The 19932-nt window shown below is 53.4% G+C and overlaps 1 protein-coding gene across 1 annotated transcript; it reads right to left on the minus strand.

The window, feature by feature from the left end:
* Window positions 1-5592: 5592 nt before the first annotated feature.
* On the minus strand, window positions 5593-6688 carry LOC124974018 (protein SGT1 homolog). The gene has a single exon (XM_047537603.1). It carries the CDS (start codon window positions 6590-6592, stop codon window positions 5606-5608), a length of 987 nt encoding a protein of 328 aa, XP_047393559.1. The 5' UTR covers window positions 6593-6688; the 3' UTR covers window positions 5593-5605.
* Window positions 6689-19932: the final 13244 nt, after the last annotated feature.

Here is a 19932-nt window from a genome sequence, read left to right on the forward strand (position 1 = left end):
TGCATGAGACCAGACCTCAGGCAGGGCAGAGGAAGAACCCAACAGGGTAAAATGCATAAGACCAGACCTCAGGCAGGGCAGAGGAAGAACCCACAGGGGTAAAATGCATAAGACCAGACCTCAGACAGGGCAGAGGAAGAACCCAACAGGGTAAAATGCATAAGACCAGACCTCAGGCAGGGCAGAGGAAGAACCTACAGGGGTAAAATGCATTGACCAGACCTCAGGCAGGGAGGAGGAAGAAACATAAGACCAGACCTCAGGCAGGGCAGCAGTTGCTGGCTGGTCCTTCTGCACCACTGAGGCAGGCCAGAGCCCCAGATAGACCCCAGATCTCTGGGTCAGAGTGATAGGTTCTATTCCTTGAAGGGACGGGGAAAGGGAAAAGGGACACTCAGTGAGAGAGGGTCCTCTCAGAGGGTAGAGGGACAGCAGGCCTCTTCTGCCTCCCAGTTTTACAGGTGTCCCAGGGAAGTTTCCAGAGCCCTGCCCACGTCCACCTCTTGGCTCTTGACTGACAGCATAGGAGCGGCCTGGACCTCCTCCAATAGATGGTGGTGTGGAGCTCAGAGCTGAGTTTTTAAGGAAACCCCTCTCTTGCCTCGATTTCCTGCCCTGTTCGTGGGTTCGTTACCCTCTGAAGAAACCCGTCAAGTTTTCTATCTCAGGGTCTGGATGTCCTGGCCCTCAGGGTGATGGAGGTTGGGACATGGTGTTGGTGATAAGGGAGGGTCCTGGAGTCTTGGGCACCAGAGGTCACGGCACGGTCCTGTAAAGGGGTTTGTCTTCCTTAGGGCTGGGGAGGATTGACACTCCAGACTGCCTGTCAGATAAGGTGCCCTGTGACTCTCAGTGGCCCTCCATTCATGACCGAGGAGCCACCTAACAGAACTATTGCTATGTAGACAGAGACCACTTGAGCAGACTCCAGAAAAGTCGCACATCCGTGATTCACGTGCTTACACCAAAGACGGCAGTGCAGAGAGGGACTGGCTCTCAGCATGGCACCTTCTTATTTGTATGATCCTGTAATACCAAAGTAATGTGTGACGGCTGCACTTCTCATCTACATATGAATGTGTGCGTGTGTGTGTTTTGTAACAATAGATCATCAAAACCTCGTAGTATCTCAAACAAATATGTCACTGTCAAACGGAGGCGGGGCTGCAGAAACCAGTGACAGCAGGGGACCCTGGCTGAGGCTGCGGGGTGTCTTGTGTGGAGACCGCAGCCAAGATGTGTCCACGGCTCATTTCCCCAGGAGCCCTGTCTAGCGCCCCGTCCCAGTTGTGTGTGTGACTGAGGGACCATCAGTCACTAGTTCAGTCTGCCTGCTAAGCATTCCCTGTTTGAAGAGTGGGTAAGGAAAAGGCAGGACAGGACACGCAATGTCCTGGCATTGCTGCAAGGTCACAACTGGCTTTCCAGGAGCAGGGGCTCTGTTCCCAAGAGGGGCAGGCTGTGTGGGGAAAGCGGCCCCCGAGGACAGGGCCATGCACAGTCACCTCAAGGTGTGATGGTGCAACCTACTGCTTTGTTCCGGGGGCACCGCAGTCACAGACGTTCCCCACGGCAGCCTGGCCCTCTGACGGGATCAGCATGGGGCCTCCCAAGAGGCTTATTAAAATCTGGGGGAGAAGCAACCTGGAAAACGGTCCTCACAGAGCAGAGTTGGGTGACCTACAGCCTTTGTTTTCCTCTCTTGGCAGCTTCTGGGTGGGATCCCTGCCAGTTGCACCTCTGAGCAGGGAGCAGGCAGGGGACTTGTTAGAGTGCTACAAGGTAGCAATTAGAAACTTATAATCGAATAGAAGGAATTGCAAACGCTTGCATCTCCAGGGATCTCAGGAGAAGGACGGTGAGCACACCCCTGGGGTTCCAACCGGCTCCCCGGCATTCTGGACAGTAACGAAGCCCAAGTTCACTTCGAAGCCCAAGTTCACTTCGGGGAGCTTGGCAACAGTGAGATCAAAGAGGATTCTCCAGGGCCCCACGCAATTCCAAACACTGTGGGAGGCTGCTGATTACCCAGCCGGTGCATCCCCTGGGGCGCTCATTAGCTGGAAGCAGCACTGCCGCGGGCGTCCGAGGGGATCCACTTAACGTGGCCCATGTAACCCCTCTCTGTGCTTCAGGGGCTCATTTGCTCGCGATCACTGGCATACTGACTGCTAGGATGAGCTTATCCCCGCAGGGCTGCTGATTCTGGTGTCTGAAGACCTCACCCCAGATTCACAGCTTGCCTTCTTCCCTGCTACAGCATTCAGAGTGAAATCACCACTGTTTGTAATTGAATGTTTTCTTTGGTGTTGAATCTATCCAACTCTTTCACTTCTCAAAATGCCTTTCCTGAGGACACACAAGTTTCTGTTATCCATAAACCTAATTAAAGAGGCTAGAATCTCCCCTTCGCCAAAATAAATAACTGAACTAACAGAGATCACCGATTTGGCAAAACATTAAGTCTACTCAGGGAAAAACACGAAGGTCTCAGGATGCGCTGGGCTGACTAGTTCCCTTTCGGCCCACGAGGGAGGAAAAGCGCAGTCTCCCTGCAGAAATCCAGGGAAGGCGCGGCCACCTGGCTCTCCCGCCCCCGCCGCGAGTGCTGTGTCCACACTGTGTTCTTCTCCAGTTCTCACCTTCCACAAGCCTTACGTAGGTCTGAAAGTTACTTTTCAGCTGACCTTTAAGTCACGTAGGCCCACATAACACAAAGGGCGACGTGCTCTGAAGACTGCCTGAGCATCACAGTGGACACGTGTGGCCACATGAACTTGGCGCACAGCCCCGGAGGCTGAGCGAGGGGTTTCCTTGAGCACAGGGCAGGGAATGCCCCCGAGTGCTGGGGACCACGTGCTGGGTGCCCTGGTTGGGCAGGCTGCTCACAGCACCCCGTGGAGCGACTGGCGTTAGGGAACATCAACACTGCCCCAGAGAGGCGGCCGCCGCAAGGCGCGCACAGCGCAGGATGCCAGAGGAGGAGGGCCTTTGTCCTGGAGCTGGGCAGAAGGCTCATTGCAGACAGGCAGCCGCAGGTCGCCCTTCACGGTCTCGTCTGGGACTGGCAAGAACTATTTCACCTTCGTATCAGCAACTTCCACAATTCTATTTATTTATTGTGCATGACAATTTTTTCTTTGGAATCCTAGATTTGATTTTGCTTTTTATGTGATTTTTCATGATGATGTTTTGCATTCTAGTTATACATACTCATGGGATTCCTGGCTACGTGCTCATACATGCACAAGACGTAGCCACTTCACTACCATTGTCATTCCCCAGTGTCCCCCGCTCCCGGCCTCCCTCCCCAGTCTCTCTCCTGTACTCGACTCATCTCCCTTTGATTTTCATGAAATTCCCCAAAACTTTTTTTCCTTTTTCTTCTCTCGTTTCCACATATGAGAGAAAACATCTGACCCTTGACCTTCTGAGTTTGACTTATGTCAAACTTCACATAATGATTTCTAGTTCCAACCGTTTTCCTGAAAATGACATGATTTTATTCTTCTTCATGGCTGAATAAGACTCTGTTGTGTATAGCACCACGTTTTCATCATCATTCACCTGGTGACGGCTCCGAGGCTGGTTTCGCAGCTCGACTCTTGTGAACCGGGTAGCTGTGAACATGGGTCTGCGTGTACCACTGCAGCATGATGCCTTGATTCTTTAGGAAGACACGGAGAAGCTACGGCTGGGCCCGTGGCGGCGCCCTGCCCGGTCTCCTGAGGAGCCTGCACACTGCTTCCCACGGCGGCTGCACAGATCTGCAATCCCACAACAGTGTAGAAGCGCCACCCTTCCTCCACACCCTCTCCAGCACCAGCTCTGTCCGTATTCTTGATGAGCACCATCCTGGCGACGTGAGATGAGACCTCGGTGTGCTTGTGATCTGCACTCCCCCGTTGCTGAAGTCGTGAACACTTTCTCATCATCCGTTGGCCATCTCTGCTTCCTCTTTTGAAAAGCCCATGTTCTGAACCAACACCCCCCACCACCTTCCCTCAGGGTCACCTACATCATCCTCTCTTCCTGGCTGAGGTCAGCCTCTTCAGACCCCAGGTGTGGGTGGCAACACGGGGCATTTTCATTTCTGTGCCTGGCTGACTTTATGTGACCGATGTCTCCCGGGATCGCCTGTGCTGGTACCAGCTGCGGGATGTCCTTCTTTGGATGTCCGCACCACTGGATGTCTTTAACCATCTGTCCAGCATAAAATCAGCACATAGAACAATGGACAGCACAGAGAACCCAGAAGCAAACTCACACATTTGCAGACAACTGGTATTTAATGAAGTTGTCAAGAGCACATGTTGGGAGAAGAACAGTCTCTTCCATAAACGGTGTTGGGAAACTGGCTATCCAGGGCCTGGTTTCATGCTTTCATGTACATCTGAATGTCTTTAACCATTTGTCCTGGACGGACATTTAGGCTGCATCCGTACCTTACCCTCTGCGAGTAGCGCTGCAGTAACCCTGGAGCGCAGCCACCTCTTAGACCTCCCGACCTCATTTCCTTTGGATATAGGGCCATCGCTGGGGTTGCTGGCTCCCAGAGCCTTGGAGGGACAGCCATGCCGGATGAAGGCTGTTGCTGTGTGCGGCCCCACCGACCACGGCAAGGTCCCCTCCCTCCACGCCCACACCACACTGGCTTCTTTTTAAATAGCAGCAGATTTAGCATAAGTGAAGTGACGTTTTGTTTGGGTTTTGATCTGCATTTCCCTGGCGCGGGTGATGCTGGAGACCTCTGCACACCCCATTTCTTGCTCACTTTTAACCAGGTTGTGTCTTCCTTTCTTTGAGCGGCTTCAGTCCCTTCATATCGTCTACATCAACCCTTACTGGGTGTGGAGTCTGCGTAGGCTTTCTCCTGTTCTGCAGGCATCCCTTCACACCAGGGTTTTCTTTTCTGTGCATGAATACTTTTTAGTTTGATGCAATTTCATTTTTTCTCTTTTTTCTTTGTTTCCTGTGCTTTTAGGGTCACATTCCCTGCCCGACCCCCAACCATTCTTTAGACCAATGTCAGGGAGATTTTCCTCTGTGTTTTCTCCTAATACTTTCATAACTTGGGATCTTATGTTTTAAGTCATCTATTTTGGATTGGTTTTTGTATGTGATGATCATACTGGTCTATTTTCACCCTCTGTATATGGATAACCAGTTTTCCCAATACCGTTTATGGAGGAGACCATTCTTTTTCCAACGTGTGCTCTCAACAACTTCATTAAATATCAGTTGTCTGTAAATGTGTGGATTTTCTTCTGTGAATTCCCTCCATCTGCCTGATTTCATGCTGGTACCATGCTCTGTGGTTGACACAGCTTTGAAACATGTTTTGAAGTCAGGCAGTGCTGTGCTTTCAGCTGTGTTATTTTTGCACAAGACTATACTCACTGTATGGGGTATTTTTTAGATCTATATGAATTTTAGATTTTTCCCAGTTCTGTGAATACTAATACAATCAACATTTTGATAATGAGTACATTGGATGCTTAGAAGATTTTGATGTAGATTGCGTGGAATGTTTCCTCATTTATTTTCTATCTGGATGATCTCTGTGTGCTGAAAGCAGATTTTTTTTGATAGCAAATTAATTTATTTAGTACTTTTTCCATTCCATATCATCAGGAGGATTGATTTCAACTTTCCTTTTACCTACATCAGACCAGTTGGTACTCAAAACTGTACCACCAGACTCCATAAATGATTTGTTCATGGCACGTTTCACTTCATCAGAACCATCTGAATAGATTTGTTGAAACAGTTTGTTTAAAGCTGCATCTCCCTCCAACTTCTCATTCTTTTCTTCTTCTTTGATCTCACCAACCAATTTATCCCAATTTCTTGTATAATGAGATGAAGATGGATATAGGTTCTTTACATCTGCTATGAACTGTTTTGATGTAGGGACATCTCCTTGCCCCTCTAGCTTTTCCCATCTCACAGCCTCTGGCTTTTTCATTTTAATTTCAATCTTTGTTGAAAGTACTTTAAACGTACTTTGTTCTGGTATTATAGGATGAAGCAATCTCAGTTTCAAATTGTAATCTTCTCCAGAAGGAAGTTTCACCAAAGCAGACAACTCTTTTTCTGAAAATTCCACATTTACATCATTCTTTTGAACATTCTTGATCATAAGTGTAATGATTACTTGAGATTCTGTTTGATACCAATCATACTTGATTTTTGATTGAGTCCGCTGGGATGCAGACACCTCAGATTCTGACCCATTCAGAGCTTCTTGACACCTTTTAATCCAGGCAACGAAATTAGCACCTGCACTATCTAATTTCTGTCCTTCCATAAAAGTTTCTAGAGCAGCAGCATAGTTTTTTTCATGGTATTCACATATCCCTTTTCTCATTATAGCAGTGGAATTATTTGGATCAGCAACAGCATCACAGTAATTTCCAAGGAGAATATGACAATAAGCTCTTTGACAATAATATTGTGCATCATCTGGTTTCTGTTCCAAAGCCTTAGTCAGCTCCTCTAACGCCGCCTGGGGGTCCTCTTCAATCAAAGCATCTGAGAAGCACTGGAAAAACCGCTGAGCAGTTGCAGGTCCTGCTGTGGCCGCCGCCATCCCTAAACAGTCACTGTCGCTGCTGTCCGAGCTGCTACTACCGCGGTTATCAGGACCGCCGCCGCCCAAGGGGAAACTTCTGGAGAAACACCAACCGAGCTTCCTTCCTAAGTAGCCAACGAGCAGCCAGCGTGCGGCTGGGGGAGGGGAGGCGACCAGCAGGCGCAGGACCGGTTGGGAAAGTGGAGCACTGGTTCTCACCGCCCAGCCTGGGGTCCCGTGACCAGCTCTAACAGTCCCTCCCCTCTCCCTCCGAGCTATGGTTACGGAAACCGCCAGTACATTCGTCTGCCCTTTCTTCCTCCGCGTCCTTCCCATCCCCCCGGCCAGCACTCCAAGAGCCTTCCGGAGTTATCTCAGAAGCACTTTTGTAATGCACCGTTATCTCTCAGGAGCTTTTGGCGAATGGGGCGTATGCATGTCTGTTAATTACACAAGCTACATTGATTATATTTTCACTGAAGTTCTCATCATGGCTACCGCAGGACGCCCTGAAAGCAGATGTTAAAATCTGCGATTATTGTTTACTGCTACTCCCTCCAGATCTGTTAATATTTGCTTTATTTGTGTTCTAATGTTGGATGAATGATGTATTTACACTTACTATGTCCTCTTGCTGATTTGACAGTTTTATTTATTTAATTTGTTCCTGTTTAAGAGTTTATCTGTTTATAGAATTTTTAGCTTAAAGCCTATTTTACCTGATATATGTAGCTACTCCTGCTTATTTTTGGTTTCCATTTGCATGGACTCTCTTTTCCCATCCCTTCGCTTTCAGTCAGTCCACATCCTTACAGGCAAAGGGCGTCTCCTGGAGGCAGCATGCAGCTGCAGCATGTAGGTCTTTAATCCCTCTCTCTCTCCTCTCTCTCTCTCCATGCATCGTCTGCACAGGGAATCCACTTTGTGAGCTAAATCAGGTGAAGCAGCACCCGTCCAGCAGCACAGGCAGAATGCAGAGCTCGGCCAGTGCTGCTGAGCAGCAGAGGCTGGCCCACTCCTGTGCCAGAACTCAGCAAAGGCAGCAGCCCAGCCTCCAGGGCATGGAAGAGGGTTGCCCAGGGTCATTTGCAGCTGTCCCTCCCAGAACCACAGGGAAGCCTTCACAGCGGAGGTTAGCCTGCCAAGGAACCTCTGTCAAGCTGGGCGGTGGATGAGAGACATAGGATCCTGAAAACTCACCACCCCTCCCCAAGACACCTCCACCCATGGGCCCTGGAGAAAGGGAGGCCAGAACCTTCCAGAAGTGTCAGAGCAGCCCCTTACATTTTCACGGAACCTCATATTTACTTCTTGGCAATGGTGATGATTTTTTGGAGAAGAAAACACACAACTATTCATTTTTTCACCCCACGGTCACCTACAATTCCTATGTGTCTAACTCGAACGTTTGTTGAAAAGTGTACGTCACTGCATTATAAACCGTCTCTGCCTTCAACAGAGTTGAAACGGAGAAGGTGTGTAAAGCTCTGCACTCTGAGATGAATGCCGGGCAGAGTAAAGCGAGGACCCAGGAGAAACGCGCCATTCTCATTGACACCCGAAACCCAGCACGGCTGTGGGCCAGTGTGGCCTATGTGGCTGGTCCCCAGAGGCCCCTGGTCCCCTGCCTGCACAGTGCTGCGATGGGCGGGGACTGACGGGAGGTGGGCCCCGGGGTCGCCCCTGGAGGGTGGTACAAGCAGGCTCCTCCTCGCTCTCACTTCCTGGCCGCCATGAGGTGGCCAGGCTCCTCCACCCTGTGCTCCTGCAAGATGCACTGCTTGCCACAGGCCCAGGAGAGAGGAGCCAACGAACCATCGACTGAAGCCATGGGACAAAATGAGCCTTTCCTCCTTTTACGTTGATTGAATCAGGCGTTTTTGTTGCCGTGATGGATGACTGAACGACACAGAGAACTGGTACTGAGAAGCAGGGTTAAGTGGCCGTGATGACACCTGGAGATGTGGTTCGGAAGCCTTTGGAACCGGGCATGGGAGGCTTTGGGAAAAATTCGAGAGTAATAGGCTAGAAAAGCCAGACTGTTGTAAGCAGAGCTTAATGTGAGATTCCGCTGAGGGACTAGAAGACCAGAGCCCTGAGGGCAATGCAGACCGTGGAGGCTGTGTGCATGAGGTTTCCCACAGCAGTGGGGACCCCGCTGGGCTGTGCTAGGGACAGCCGGGTCACATCACGCCCCCACACACGCCACGTTTCAGTGGTGTGAAGTCTCAGCTCCTTTGCCTCCTTTTGAGAAGAGACCCCAGGGCACCCTGCTGCTCAAAGCTGTCTGGGAATTGTTTACCTGGGATCCGCGTCCATGAGTTCAGTCATCCAGGTGCTCAGAGGACCCTGCAGCGAGGGTCCCGTGTCCAGGTTAGCATATGGCAGCAGCGGTCGGGAACACCTGCTGAGGGGAGCCGCAGGCAGTGAGCAGAGCCACCTCCAGGGAGAGGCCTGTGGGCTGCAGCCAGCAAAGCCACGGGCGGGGCTGCCACGTCCTCTGGAGCTCACGTCGTGCGCTGCGTGCCCCAGAGCCAGGCGTGGAGACTGACGGCAGTCCCGCTTTCTCCACCCCATTCCTCCGACTGCAGTAAAACTCCACTGCTCGTACACGGCAAAGTAAGATAACACCAGCAAAAAACCCCACTCAGCCAGACGACCAGTACCTGCTGGAAGACCTGGTTCTACGGTCGTCCTAGGTCTTACACCTGGTGCCTTCCTGCACGGGCACAAGTAAGACTGCTGTGCAGCTGACTGATGAGCCCCCTACATCTTATTTGCTCTTTAGATTTATGATTGATTTTGTTCATTTTTATTCTTGCAATCCTGTTTTTAAGGAAACTGGAGCAAATTGTATTCTGTGCATGCTTAAGTGTGTTGAAATGAACCCCACTATTATGCATAACTCTACAGCACTAATACAAACACAAAAATCCCCAAGTGCGTGCTTATGTAGCACAAAGTTGTTTCTTTATTCTATCTTTCATTAACAATAGCTACATGTGTTTAGGGATGTTTTGATACATGTTTGCGAGGTGGGACAATTCAACTTGGATGATCAGTCCACAGGCACCCTCCATGGGGGAACAGCCTGCTCCTGTGCGCCAGCCGAAGCTCTGTACATTTTGGGTAAGATCGTTCCTTCCGGCCCCCAGGCTCTGTAGCCACCGCCGTTCTGCTCTGTCCTGTGACCTCCTTTTCTGGACTCCGCAGAAGCGAGTACGCAGGTGTCTATCTCTGCTGGCTGCCTCCATCGGCGTCCATGTGTCCCCCATGGCAGGACCCCCTTCCAAGGCTGAGTAAGAGCTGAGAGTTCCATGTGGTGCACCACCTTTCAAACCCCAGCTCACCTACACGGGACTCCTGGGGCTCCCCCGCTCAGCCCCCAGAGTGAGGCGGCACCGACACGGAGGCAGCGTGCCGGCCTCTCCCAGGGGTATCCCCAGAGGGGGCTCGGGGTCGTGTGGTGGTTCTGCTTCTAATTTCCTGAGCAGCTGCCACACTGTTCTCCATAGTGGCTCTGTCGTTTTCTGTTTGTTTGGTACCAGGGATTGAACCCAGGGTAACCGCTGCCTGGCTCTATTTTTTTTTTAAATAAGTGTGCCGGTTAATTTCATTTTGAAAGAAACTGGCAGCATAGGGAGACTCGAGCCCAGATGTTTGAAGATGCATCTCTATGATGGCACTTAGCTGTCCACAAGGACCTGAGAACCTGTCTGAACGTCCAGGTGTCATCCTGGGGAAGGAGGCTGCAGGGCAGGGCCAGGGAGGAGCTGGCCTGGCTGGCACCGTTGCCCCGCAGACCACCGCTGGCAACACCAGCCCTCTGCTGCACATGCACACGAGTGGTCGCGGGTTTCACAGGACAGAGGCAAAGCCCAGCGCAGTGGCACACACCTTCGTCCACGCTCCTGGGAGATGTGGGAGGCTGTGCCAGGAGGACTCTGGCGCCCAGGAATCTGAGACCAGCTGGGCAGCACAGTGGGACAGAAGTAGTCTGATCTCGAGTTCACAGCTGAACTTACGAAGGCCTAAGGATCTTCCCTACGCTGGCATTCAGCAGAACAGAATCTGTCTCCACCAAAATCTGTATGACTCAATAAGGCTCAAAGTAGGGGAGAGGCCTTATTATCACTATAGGCTAAGTGAATTATTCTGATTTTTGTTCTTGTAGGACTAGGATTGAACCCAAGGTTGCTCTAACACTGAGATACATTTCAAGCCCTTATTATCTTTTATGTCATTTTTAAGACAGAATAATTAAGTTGCCAGGCTGGCTTTGAACTTGTGGTCCTGGTGCATCAGTCTCCGCAGTCCTGGGACTTTAGGTGTGAAACACCGTGCCCAGCATTCCAGTGAATAAATGCAAACCACTGTGAAGAGACAAATCCCCTCGACACATTGGTCCTCTCTGTTCCTCTTCACATAGCCTCAAATAAACTGCACCAAAAACTCACACCACGCTGTTGCTTAACCTGATACTTGAAATGACCTATGAGATCACAACAGGGATACTCATTTAAGTGGCTCGGGGAACAGTCAGTGTATACAGAGGGAGGGAGGACAAAATAGAGATCCAACTCCACCAAGCTGACTCACCCTGGAGATGCACACACAACTGTTCTGAGCAGAGCCCTCACTCCCTGTAGAAGAACAGCCACCAGTACTGAGCAGAGCCCACGTTCCTGTAGATGCACACATACCAGTCCTGAGCAGAACACACACTCCTGAAGATGCACACCCAACAGTCCTGAGCAGAACACACACTCCTGCAGATGCACACCTACCAGTCCTGAGCAGAGCACACACTCCTGCAGATGCACACCCACCAGTCCTGAGCAGAGCACACACTCCTGCAGATGCACACCCACCAGTCCTGAGCAGAGCACACACTCCTGCAGATGCACACCCACCAGTCCTGAGCAGAGCACACACTCCTGCAGATGCACACCCACCAGTCCTGAGCAGAACACACACTCCTGCAGATGCACACCCACCAGTCCTGAGCAGAGCCCACTCTCCTGCAGATGCACACCTACCAGTCCTGAGCAGAGTCCACACTCCTGCAGATGCACACCCAACAGTCCTGAGCAGAGCACACACTCCTGCAGATGCACACCTACCAGTCCTGAGCAGAGCACACACTCCTGCAGATGCACACCCAAAAGTCCTGAGCAGAGTCCACAGTCCTGCAGATGCACACCCAACAGTCCTGAGCAGAGCCCACTCTCCTGCAGATGAACACCCAACAGTCCTGAGCAGAGTCCACACTCCTGCAGATGCACATCCACCAGTGCTGAGCAGAGCACACACTCCTGCAGATGCACACCCAACAGTCCTGAGCAGAGTCCACAGTCCTGCAGATGCACACCCAACAGTCCTGAGCAGAGCACACACTCCTGCAGACGCACACCCACCAGTCCTGAGCAGAGCACACACTCCTGCAGACGCACACCCACCAGTCCTGAGCAGAGCACACACTCCTGCAGACGCACACCCACCAGTCCTGAGCAGTGTCCACTCTGCTGCAGATGCACACCTACCAGTCCTGAGCAGAGCACACACTCCTGCATATGCACACCCACCAGTCCTAGCAGAGCACACACTCCTGCAGATGAACACCCACCAGTCCGGAGCAGAGCACACACTCTTGCAGATGCACACCCACCAGTCCTGAGCAGAGCACACACTCCTGCAGATGAACAACTACCAGTCCTGAGAGGAGCACACACTTCAGCACATGCACACCCACCAGTTCTGAGTAGAGCCCACACTCCTGCAGATGCACACTTACCACTCATCAGCAGAGCACACACTCCTGCAGACGCAACCCAACAGTCCTGAGCAGAACACCCACTCCTGCAGATGCACACCCAGCAGTCCAGAGCAGAGAGCACACTCCTGTAGATGGACATCCACCAGTCCTGAGCAGAGCCCACACTACAGCAGATGCACACCTACCAGTCCAGAGAAGAGCCCACACTCCTGCAGATGCACACCCACCCGTCCTGAGCAGAGCCCACACACCTGCAGATGCACACCCAACAGTCCTGAGCAGAGCACACACTCCTGCAGATGCACAGTTACCAGTCCTGAGAGGAGCACACACTCCTGCAGATGCACACCTACCAGTCCTGAGCAGAACACACACTCCTGCAGATGCACACCCACCAGTCCTGAGCAGAGCACACACTCCTGCAGATGCACACCTACCAGTCCTGAGCAGAGCACACACTCCTGCAGATGAACACCCAACAGTCCTGAGCAGAACACACACTCCTGCAGATGCACACCTACCAGTCCTGAGCAGAACACACACTCCTGCAGATGCACACCCACCAGTCCTGAGCAGAGCACACACTCCTGCAGATGCACACCCACCAGTCCTGAGCAGAGCACACACTCCTGCAGATGAACACCCAACAGTCCTGAGCAGAACACACACTCCTGCAGATGCACACCCACCAGTCCTGAGCAGAACACACACTCCTGCAGATGCACACCCACCAGTCCTGAGCAGAACACACACTCCTGCAGATGCACACCTACCAGTCCTGAGCAGAGCACACACTCCTGCAGATGCACACCTACCAGTCCTGAGCAGAGCACACACTCCTGCAGATGCACACCCACCAGTCCTGAGCAGAGCACACACTCCTGCAGATGCACACCCACCAGTCCTGAGCAGAGCACACACTCCTGCAGATGCACACCTACCAGTCCTGAGCAGAACACACACTCCTGCAGATGAACACCCAACAGTCCTGAGCAGAACACACACTCCTGCAGATGCACACCTACCAGTCCTGAGCAGAGCACACACTCCTGCAGATGCACACCCACCAGTCCTGAGCAGAGCACACACTCCTGCAGATGCACACCCACCAGTCCTGAGCAGAGCCCACACTCCTGCAGATGCACACCCCCAAGTCCTCAGCAGAGCACACACTCCTGCAGATGCACACCCACCAGTCCTGAGCAGAGCCCACACTCCTGCAGATGCACACCTACCAGTCCTGAGCAGAGCACACACTCCTGCAGATGCACACCCACCAGTCCTGAGCAGAACACACACTCCTGCAGATGCACACCCACCAGTCCTGAGCAGAGCACACACTCCTGCAGATGCACACCCACCAGTCCTGAGCAGAGCACACACTCCTGCAGATAAACACCCAACAGTCCTGAGCAGAACACACACTCCTGCAGATGCACACCCACCAGTCCTGAGCAGAACACACACTCCTGCAGATGCACACCCACCAGTCCTGAGCAGAACACACACTCCTGCAGATGCACACCTACCAGTCCTGAGCAGAGCACACACTCCTGCAGATGCACACTCACCAGTCCTGAGCAGAACACACACTCCTCCAGATGCACACCTACCAGTCCTGAGCAGAGCACACACTCCTGCAGATGCACACCCACCAGTCCTGAGCAGAACACACACTCCTGCAGATGCACACCTACCAGTCCTGAGCAGAGCACACACTCCTGCAGATGCACACCTACCAGTCCTGAGCAGAGCACACACTCCTGCAGATGCACACCCACCAGTCCTGAGCAGAGCACACACTCCTGCAGATGCACACCCACCAGTCCTGAGCAGAGCACACACTCCTGCAGATGCACAGTTACCAGTCCTGAGCAGAGCACACACTCCTGCAGATGCACACCCACCAGTCCTGAGCAGAGCACACACTCCTGCAGATGCACACCCACCAGTCCTGAGCAGAGCACACACTCCTGCAGATGAACACCCACCAGTCCGGAGCAGAGCACACACTCTTGCAGATGCACACCCACCAGTCCTGAGCAGAGCACACACTCCTGCAGATGAACAACTACCAGTCCTGAGAGGAGCACACACTTCAGCACATGCACACCCACCAGTTCTGAGTAGAGCCCACACTCCTGCAGATGCACACTTACCACTCATCAGCAGAGCACACACTCCTGCAGACGCAACCCAACAGTCCTGAGCAGAACACCCACTCCTGCAGATGCACACCCAGCAGTCCAGAGCAGAGAACACACTCCTGTAGATGCACATCCACCAGTCCTGAGCAGAGCCCACACTACAGCAGATGCACACCTACCAGTCCAGAGAAGAGCCCACACTCCTGCAGATGCACACCCACCCGTCCTGAGCAGAGCCCACACACCTGCAGATGCACACCCAACAGTCCTCAGCAGAGCACACACTCCTGCAGATGCACAGTTACCAGTCCTGAGAGGAGCACACCCTCCTGCAGATGCACACCTACCAGTCCTGAGCAGAACACACACTCCTGCAGATGCACACCCACCAGTCCTGAGCAGAGCACACACTCCTGCAGATGCACACCTACCAGTCCTGAGCAGAGCACACACTCCTGCAGATGAACACCCAACAGTCCTGAGCAGAACACACACTCCTGCAGATGCACACCTACCAGTCCTGAGCAGAACACACACTCCTGCAGATGCACACCCACCAGTCCTGAGCAGAGAACACACTCCTGCAGATGCACACCCACCAGTCCTGAGCAGAGCACACACTCCTGCAGATGAACACCCAACAGTCCTGAGCAGAACACACACTCCTGCAGATGCACACCCACCAGTCCTGAGCAGAACACACACTCCTGCAGATGCACACCCAGCAGTCCAGAGCAGAGAGCACACTCCTGTAGATGGACATCCACCAGTCCTGAGCAGAGCCCACACTCCTGCAGATGCACACCCACCAGTCCAGAGAAGAGCCCACACTCCTGCAGATGCACACCCACCCGTCCTGAGCAGAGCCCACACACCTGCAGATGCACACCCCCAAGTCCTCAGCAGAGCACACACTCCTGCAGATGCACACCCACCAGTCCTGAGCGGAGCCCACACTCCTGCAGATGCACACCTACCAGTCCTGAGCAGAACACACACTCCTGCAGATGCACACCCACCAGTCCTGAGCAGAACACACACTCCTGCAGATGCACACCCACCAGTCCTGAGCAGAGCACACACTCCTGCAGATGCACACCCAACAGTCCTGAGCAGAACACACACTCCTGCAGATGCACACCTACCAGTCCTGAGCAGAACACACACTCCTGCAGATGCACACCCACCAGTCCTGAGCAGAACACACACTCCTGCAGATGCACACCCACCAGTCCTGAGCAGAACACACACTCCTGCAGATGCACACCTACCAGTCCTGAGCAGAGCACACACTCCTGCAGATGCACACTCACCAGTCCTGAGCAGAACACACACTCCTCCAGATGCACACCCACCAGTCCTGAGCAGAGCACACACTCCTGCAGATGCACACCCACCAGTCCTGAGCAGAACACACACTCCTGCAGATGCACACCTACCAGTCCTGAGCAGAGCACACACTCCTGCAGATGCACACCTACCAGTCCTGAGCAGAGCACACACTCCTGCAGATGCACACCCACCAGTCCTGAGCAGAGCACACACTCCTGCAGATGCACACCCACCAGTCCTGAGCAGAGCACACACTCCTGCAGATGCACAGTTACCAGTCCTGAGAGGAGCACACACTCCAGCAGATGCACACCCACCAGTCCTGAGCAGAACACACTCCTGCAGATGCACACCCACCAGTCCTGAGCAGAGCACACACTCCAGCAGAAGCACACCCACCAGTCCTGAGCAGAGAACATACTCCTGCAGATGCACACCCATCAGTCCTGAGCAGAGCCCACACTCCTGCAGATGCACACCCACCAGTCCTGAGCAGAGCCCACACTCCTGCAGATGCACATCCATCAGTCCTGAGCAGAACACACACTCCTGCAGATGAACAACTACCTGTCCTGTGAGAAACACACACTCCTGCAGATGCACACCCACGAGTCCTGAGCAGAGCACGCACTCCTGCAGATGAACAACTACCACTCTTGAGAGGTGCACGCACTCCTGCAGATGCACACCCAAAAGTTCTAATCAGAGCACACACTCCTGCAGATGCACACCCCCAAGTCCTCAGCAGAGCACACACTCTGGCAGATGCACACCCACCAGTCCTGAGCAGAGCACACACTTCTGTAGATGCACACTCACCAGTCCTGAGCAGAACCCATACTCCTACAGATACACACCCACCAGTCCTGAGCAGAGAACACACTCCTGCAGATGAACAACTACCTGTCCTGTGAGGAACACACACTCCTGCAGATGCACACCCACCAGTCCTGAGCAGAGCACACACTCCCGCAGATGCACACCCACCCGTCCTGAGCAGAGTCCACACACCTGCAGATGCACACCCAACAGTCCTGAGCAGAGCACACACTCCTGCAGATGAACAACTACCTGTCCTGAGAGGAACACACACTCCTGCAGATGAACACCTACCAGTCCTGAGCAGAGCCCACACACCTGCAGATGCATGCCTACCAGTCCTGAGCAGAAAACACACTCCTGCAGATGCATAGCTACCAGTCCTGAGCAGAGCACAACTCCTGCAGATGCACACCCACCTGTCCTGAGAGGAACACACACTCCTGCATATGCACACCCACCAGTCCTGAGCAGGGCGCACACTCCTGCAGATGAACAACCACCAGTCCTCTGCAGAGCACACACTCCTGCAGATGTACACCCAACAGTCCTGAGCATAACACACACTTCTGCAGATGGACACCCACCACTCCTGAGCAGAGCACACACTCCTGCAGATGCACACCCAAAAGTCGTGAACAGAACACACACTCCTGCAGATGCACACCCACCAGTCCTGAGCAGAGCACACGCTCCTGCAGATGAAAACCTACCAGTGCTGAGCAGAGTCCACACTCCTGCAGATGCACACCTACCAGTCCTGAGCAGAGCCCACACTCCTGCAGATGCACACCTACCAGTCCTGAGCAGAGCCCACACTCCTGCAGATGCACACCTACAAGTCCTGAGCAGAGCACACACTCCAGCAGAAGCACACCCACCAGTCCTGAGCAGAGCACACACTCCTGCAGATGAACACCTACCAGTCCTGAGCAGAGCACACACTCCTGCAGATGAACACCCAACAGTCCTGAGCAGAACACACACTCCTGCAGATGCACACCTACCAGTCCTGAGCAGAACACACACTCCTGCAGATGCACACCCACCAGTCCTGAGCAGAGCCCACACTCCTGCAGATGCACACCCACCAGTCCTGAGCAGAGCACACACTCCTGCAGATGAACACCCAACAGTCCTGAGCAGAACACACACTCCTGCAGATGCACACCTACCAGTCCTGAGCAGAGCACACACTCCTGCAGATGCACACCCACCAGTCCTGAGCAGAGCACACACTCCTGCAGATGCACACCCACCAGTCCTGAGCAGAGCACACACTCCTGCAGATGAACACCCAACAGTCCTGAGCAGAACACACACTCCTGCAGATGCACACCCACCAGTCCTGAGCAGAACACACACTCCTGCAGATGCACACCCACCAGTCCTGAGCAGAGCACACACTCCTGCAGATGCACACCCACCAGTCCTGAGCAGAGCACACACTCCTGCAGATGCACACCCACCAGTCCTGAGCAGAACACACACTCCTGCAGATGCACACCCACCAGTCCTGAGCAGAACACACACTCCTGCAGATGCACACCCACCAGTCCTGAGCAGAACACACACTCCTGCAGATGCACACCTACCAGTCCTGAGCAGAGCACACACTCCTGCAGATGCACACCTACCAGTCCTGAGCAGAGCACACACTCCTGCAGATGCACACCCACCAGTCCTGAGCAGAGCGAACACTCCTGCAGATGCACACCCACCAGTCCTGAGCAGAGCACACACTCCTGCAGATGCACACCTACCAGTCCTGAGCAGAACACACACTCCTGCAGATGAACACCCAACAGTCCTGAGCAGAACACACACTCCTGCAGATGCACACCTACCAGTCCTGAGCAGAGCACACACTCCTGCAGATGCACACCCACCAGTCCTGAGCAGAGCCCACACTCCTGCAGATGCACACCTACCAGTCCTGAGCAAAGCACACACTCCTGCAGATGCACACCCACCAGTCCTGAGCAGAACACACACTCCTGCAGATGCACACCCACCAGTCCTGAGCAGAGCACACACTCCTGCAGATGCACACCCACCAGTCCTGAGCAGAGCACACACTCCTGCAGATGAACACCCAACAGTCCTGAGCAGAACACACACTCCTGCAGATGCACACCTACCAGTCCTGAGCAGAGCACACACTCCTGCAGATGCACACCCACCAGTCCTGAGCAGAACACACACTCCTGCAGATGCACACCTACCAGTTCTGAGTAGAGCCCACACTCCTGCAGATGCACACTCACCAGTCCTGAGCAGAACACACACTCCTCCAGATGCACACCTACCAGTCCTGAGCAGAGCACACACTCCTGCAGATGCACACCCACCAGTCCTGAGCAGAACACACACTCCTGCAGATGCACACCTACCAGTCCTGAGCAGAGCACACACTCCTGCAGATGCACACCTACCAGTCCTGAGCAGAGCACACACTCCTGCAGATGCACACCCACCAGTCCTGAGCAGAGCACACACTCCTGCAGATGCACACCCACCAGTCCTGAGCAGAGCACACACTCCAGCAGAAGCACACCCACCAGTCCTGAGCAGAGAACATACTCCTGCAGATGCACACCCATCAGTCCTGAGCAGAGCCCACACTCCTGCAGATGCACACCCACCAGTCCTGAGCAGAGCCCACACTCCTGCAGATGCACATCCATCAGTCCTGAGCAGAACACACACTCCTGCAGATGAACAACTACCTGTCCTGTGAGGAACACACACTCCTGCAGATGCACACCCACGAGTCCTGAGCAGAGCACGCACTCCTGCAGATGAACAACTACCACTCTTGAGAGGTGCACGCACTCCTGCAGATGCACACCCAAAAGTTCTAATCAGAGCACACACTCCTGCAGATGCACACCCCCAAGTCCTCAGCAGAGCACACACTCTGGCAGATGCACACCCACCAGTCCTGAGCAGAGCACACACTTCTGTAGATGCACACTCACCAGTCCTGAGCAGAACCCATACTCCTACAGATACACACCCACCAGTCCTGAGCAGAGAACACACTCCTGCAGATGAACAACTACCTGTCCTGTGAGGAACACACACTCCTGCAGATGCACACCCACCAGTCCTGAGCAGAGCCCACACTCCTGCAGATGCACACCCACCAGTCCTGAGCAGAGCACACACTCCTGCAGATGAACACCCAACAGTCCTGAGCAGAACACACACTCCTGCAGATGCACACCTACCAGTCCTGAGCAGAACACACACTCCTGCAGATGCACACCCACCAGTCCTGA

This window comes from Sciurus carolinensis, unplaced genomic scaffold (genome assembly GCF_902686445.1).
Source record: "Sciurus carolinensis unplaced genomic scaffold, mSciCar1.2, whole genome shotgun sequence".
Lineage (NCBI taxonomy): Eukaryota > Metazoa > Chordata > Mammalia > Rodentia > Sciuridae > Sciurus > Sciurus carolinensis.

Excerpts from the sequence above, each read along its gene's own strand:
- LOC124974018 (XM_047537603.1), bottom strand. The coding sequence starts at position 6,592 with ATGGCGGCGGCCACAGCAGGACCTGCAACTGCTCAGCGGTTTTTCCAG.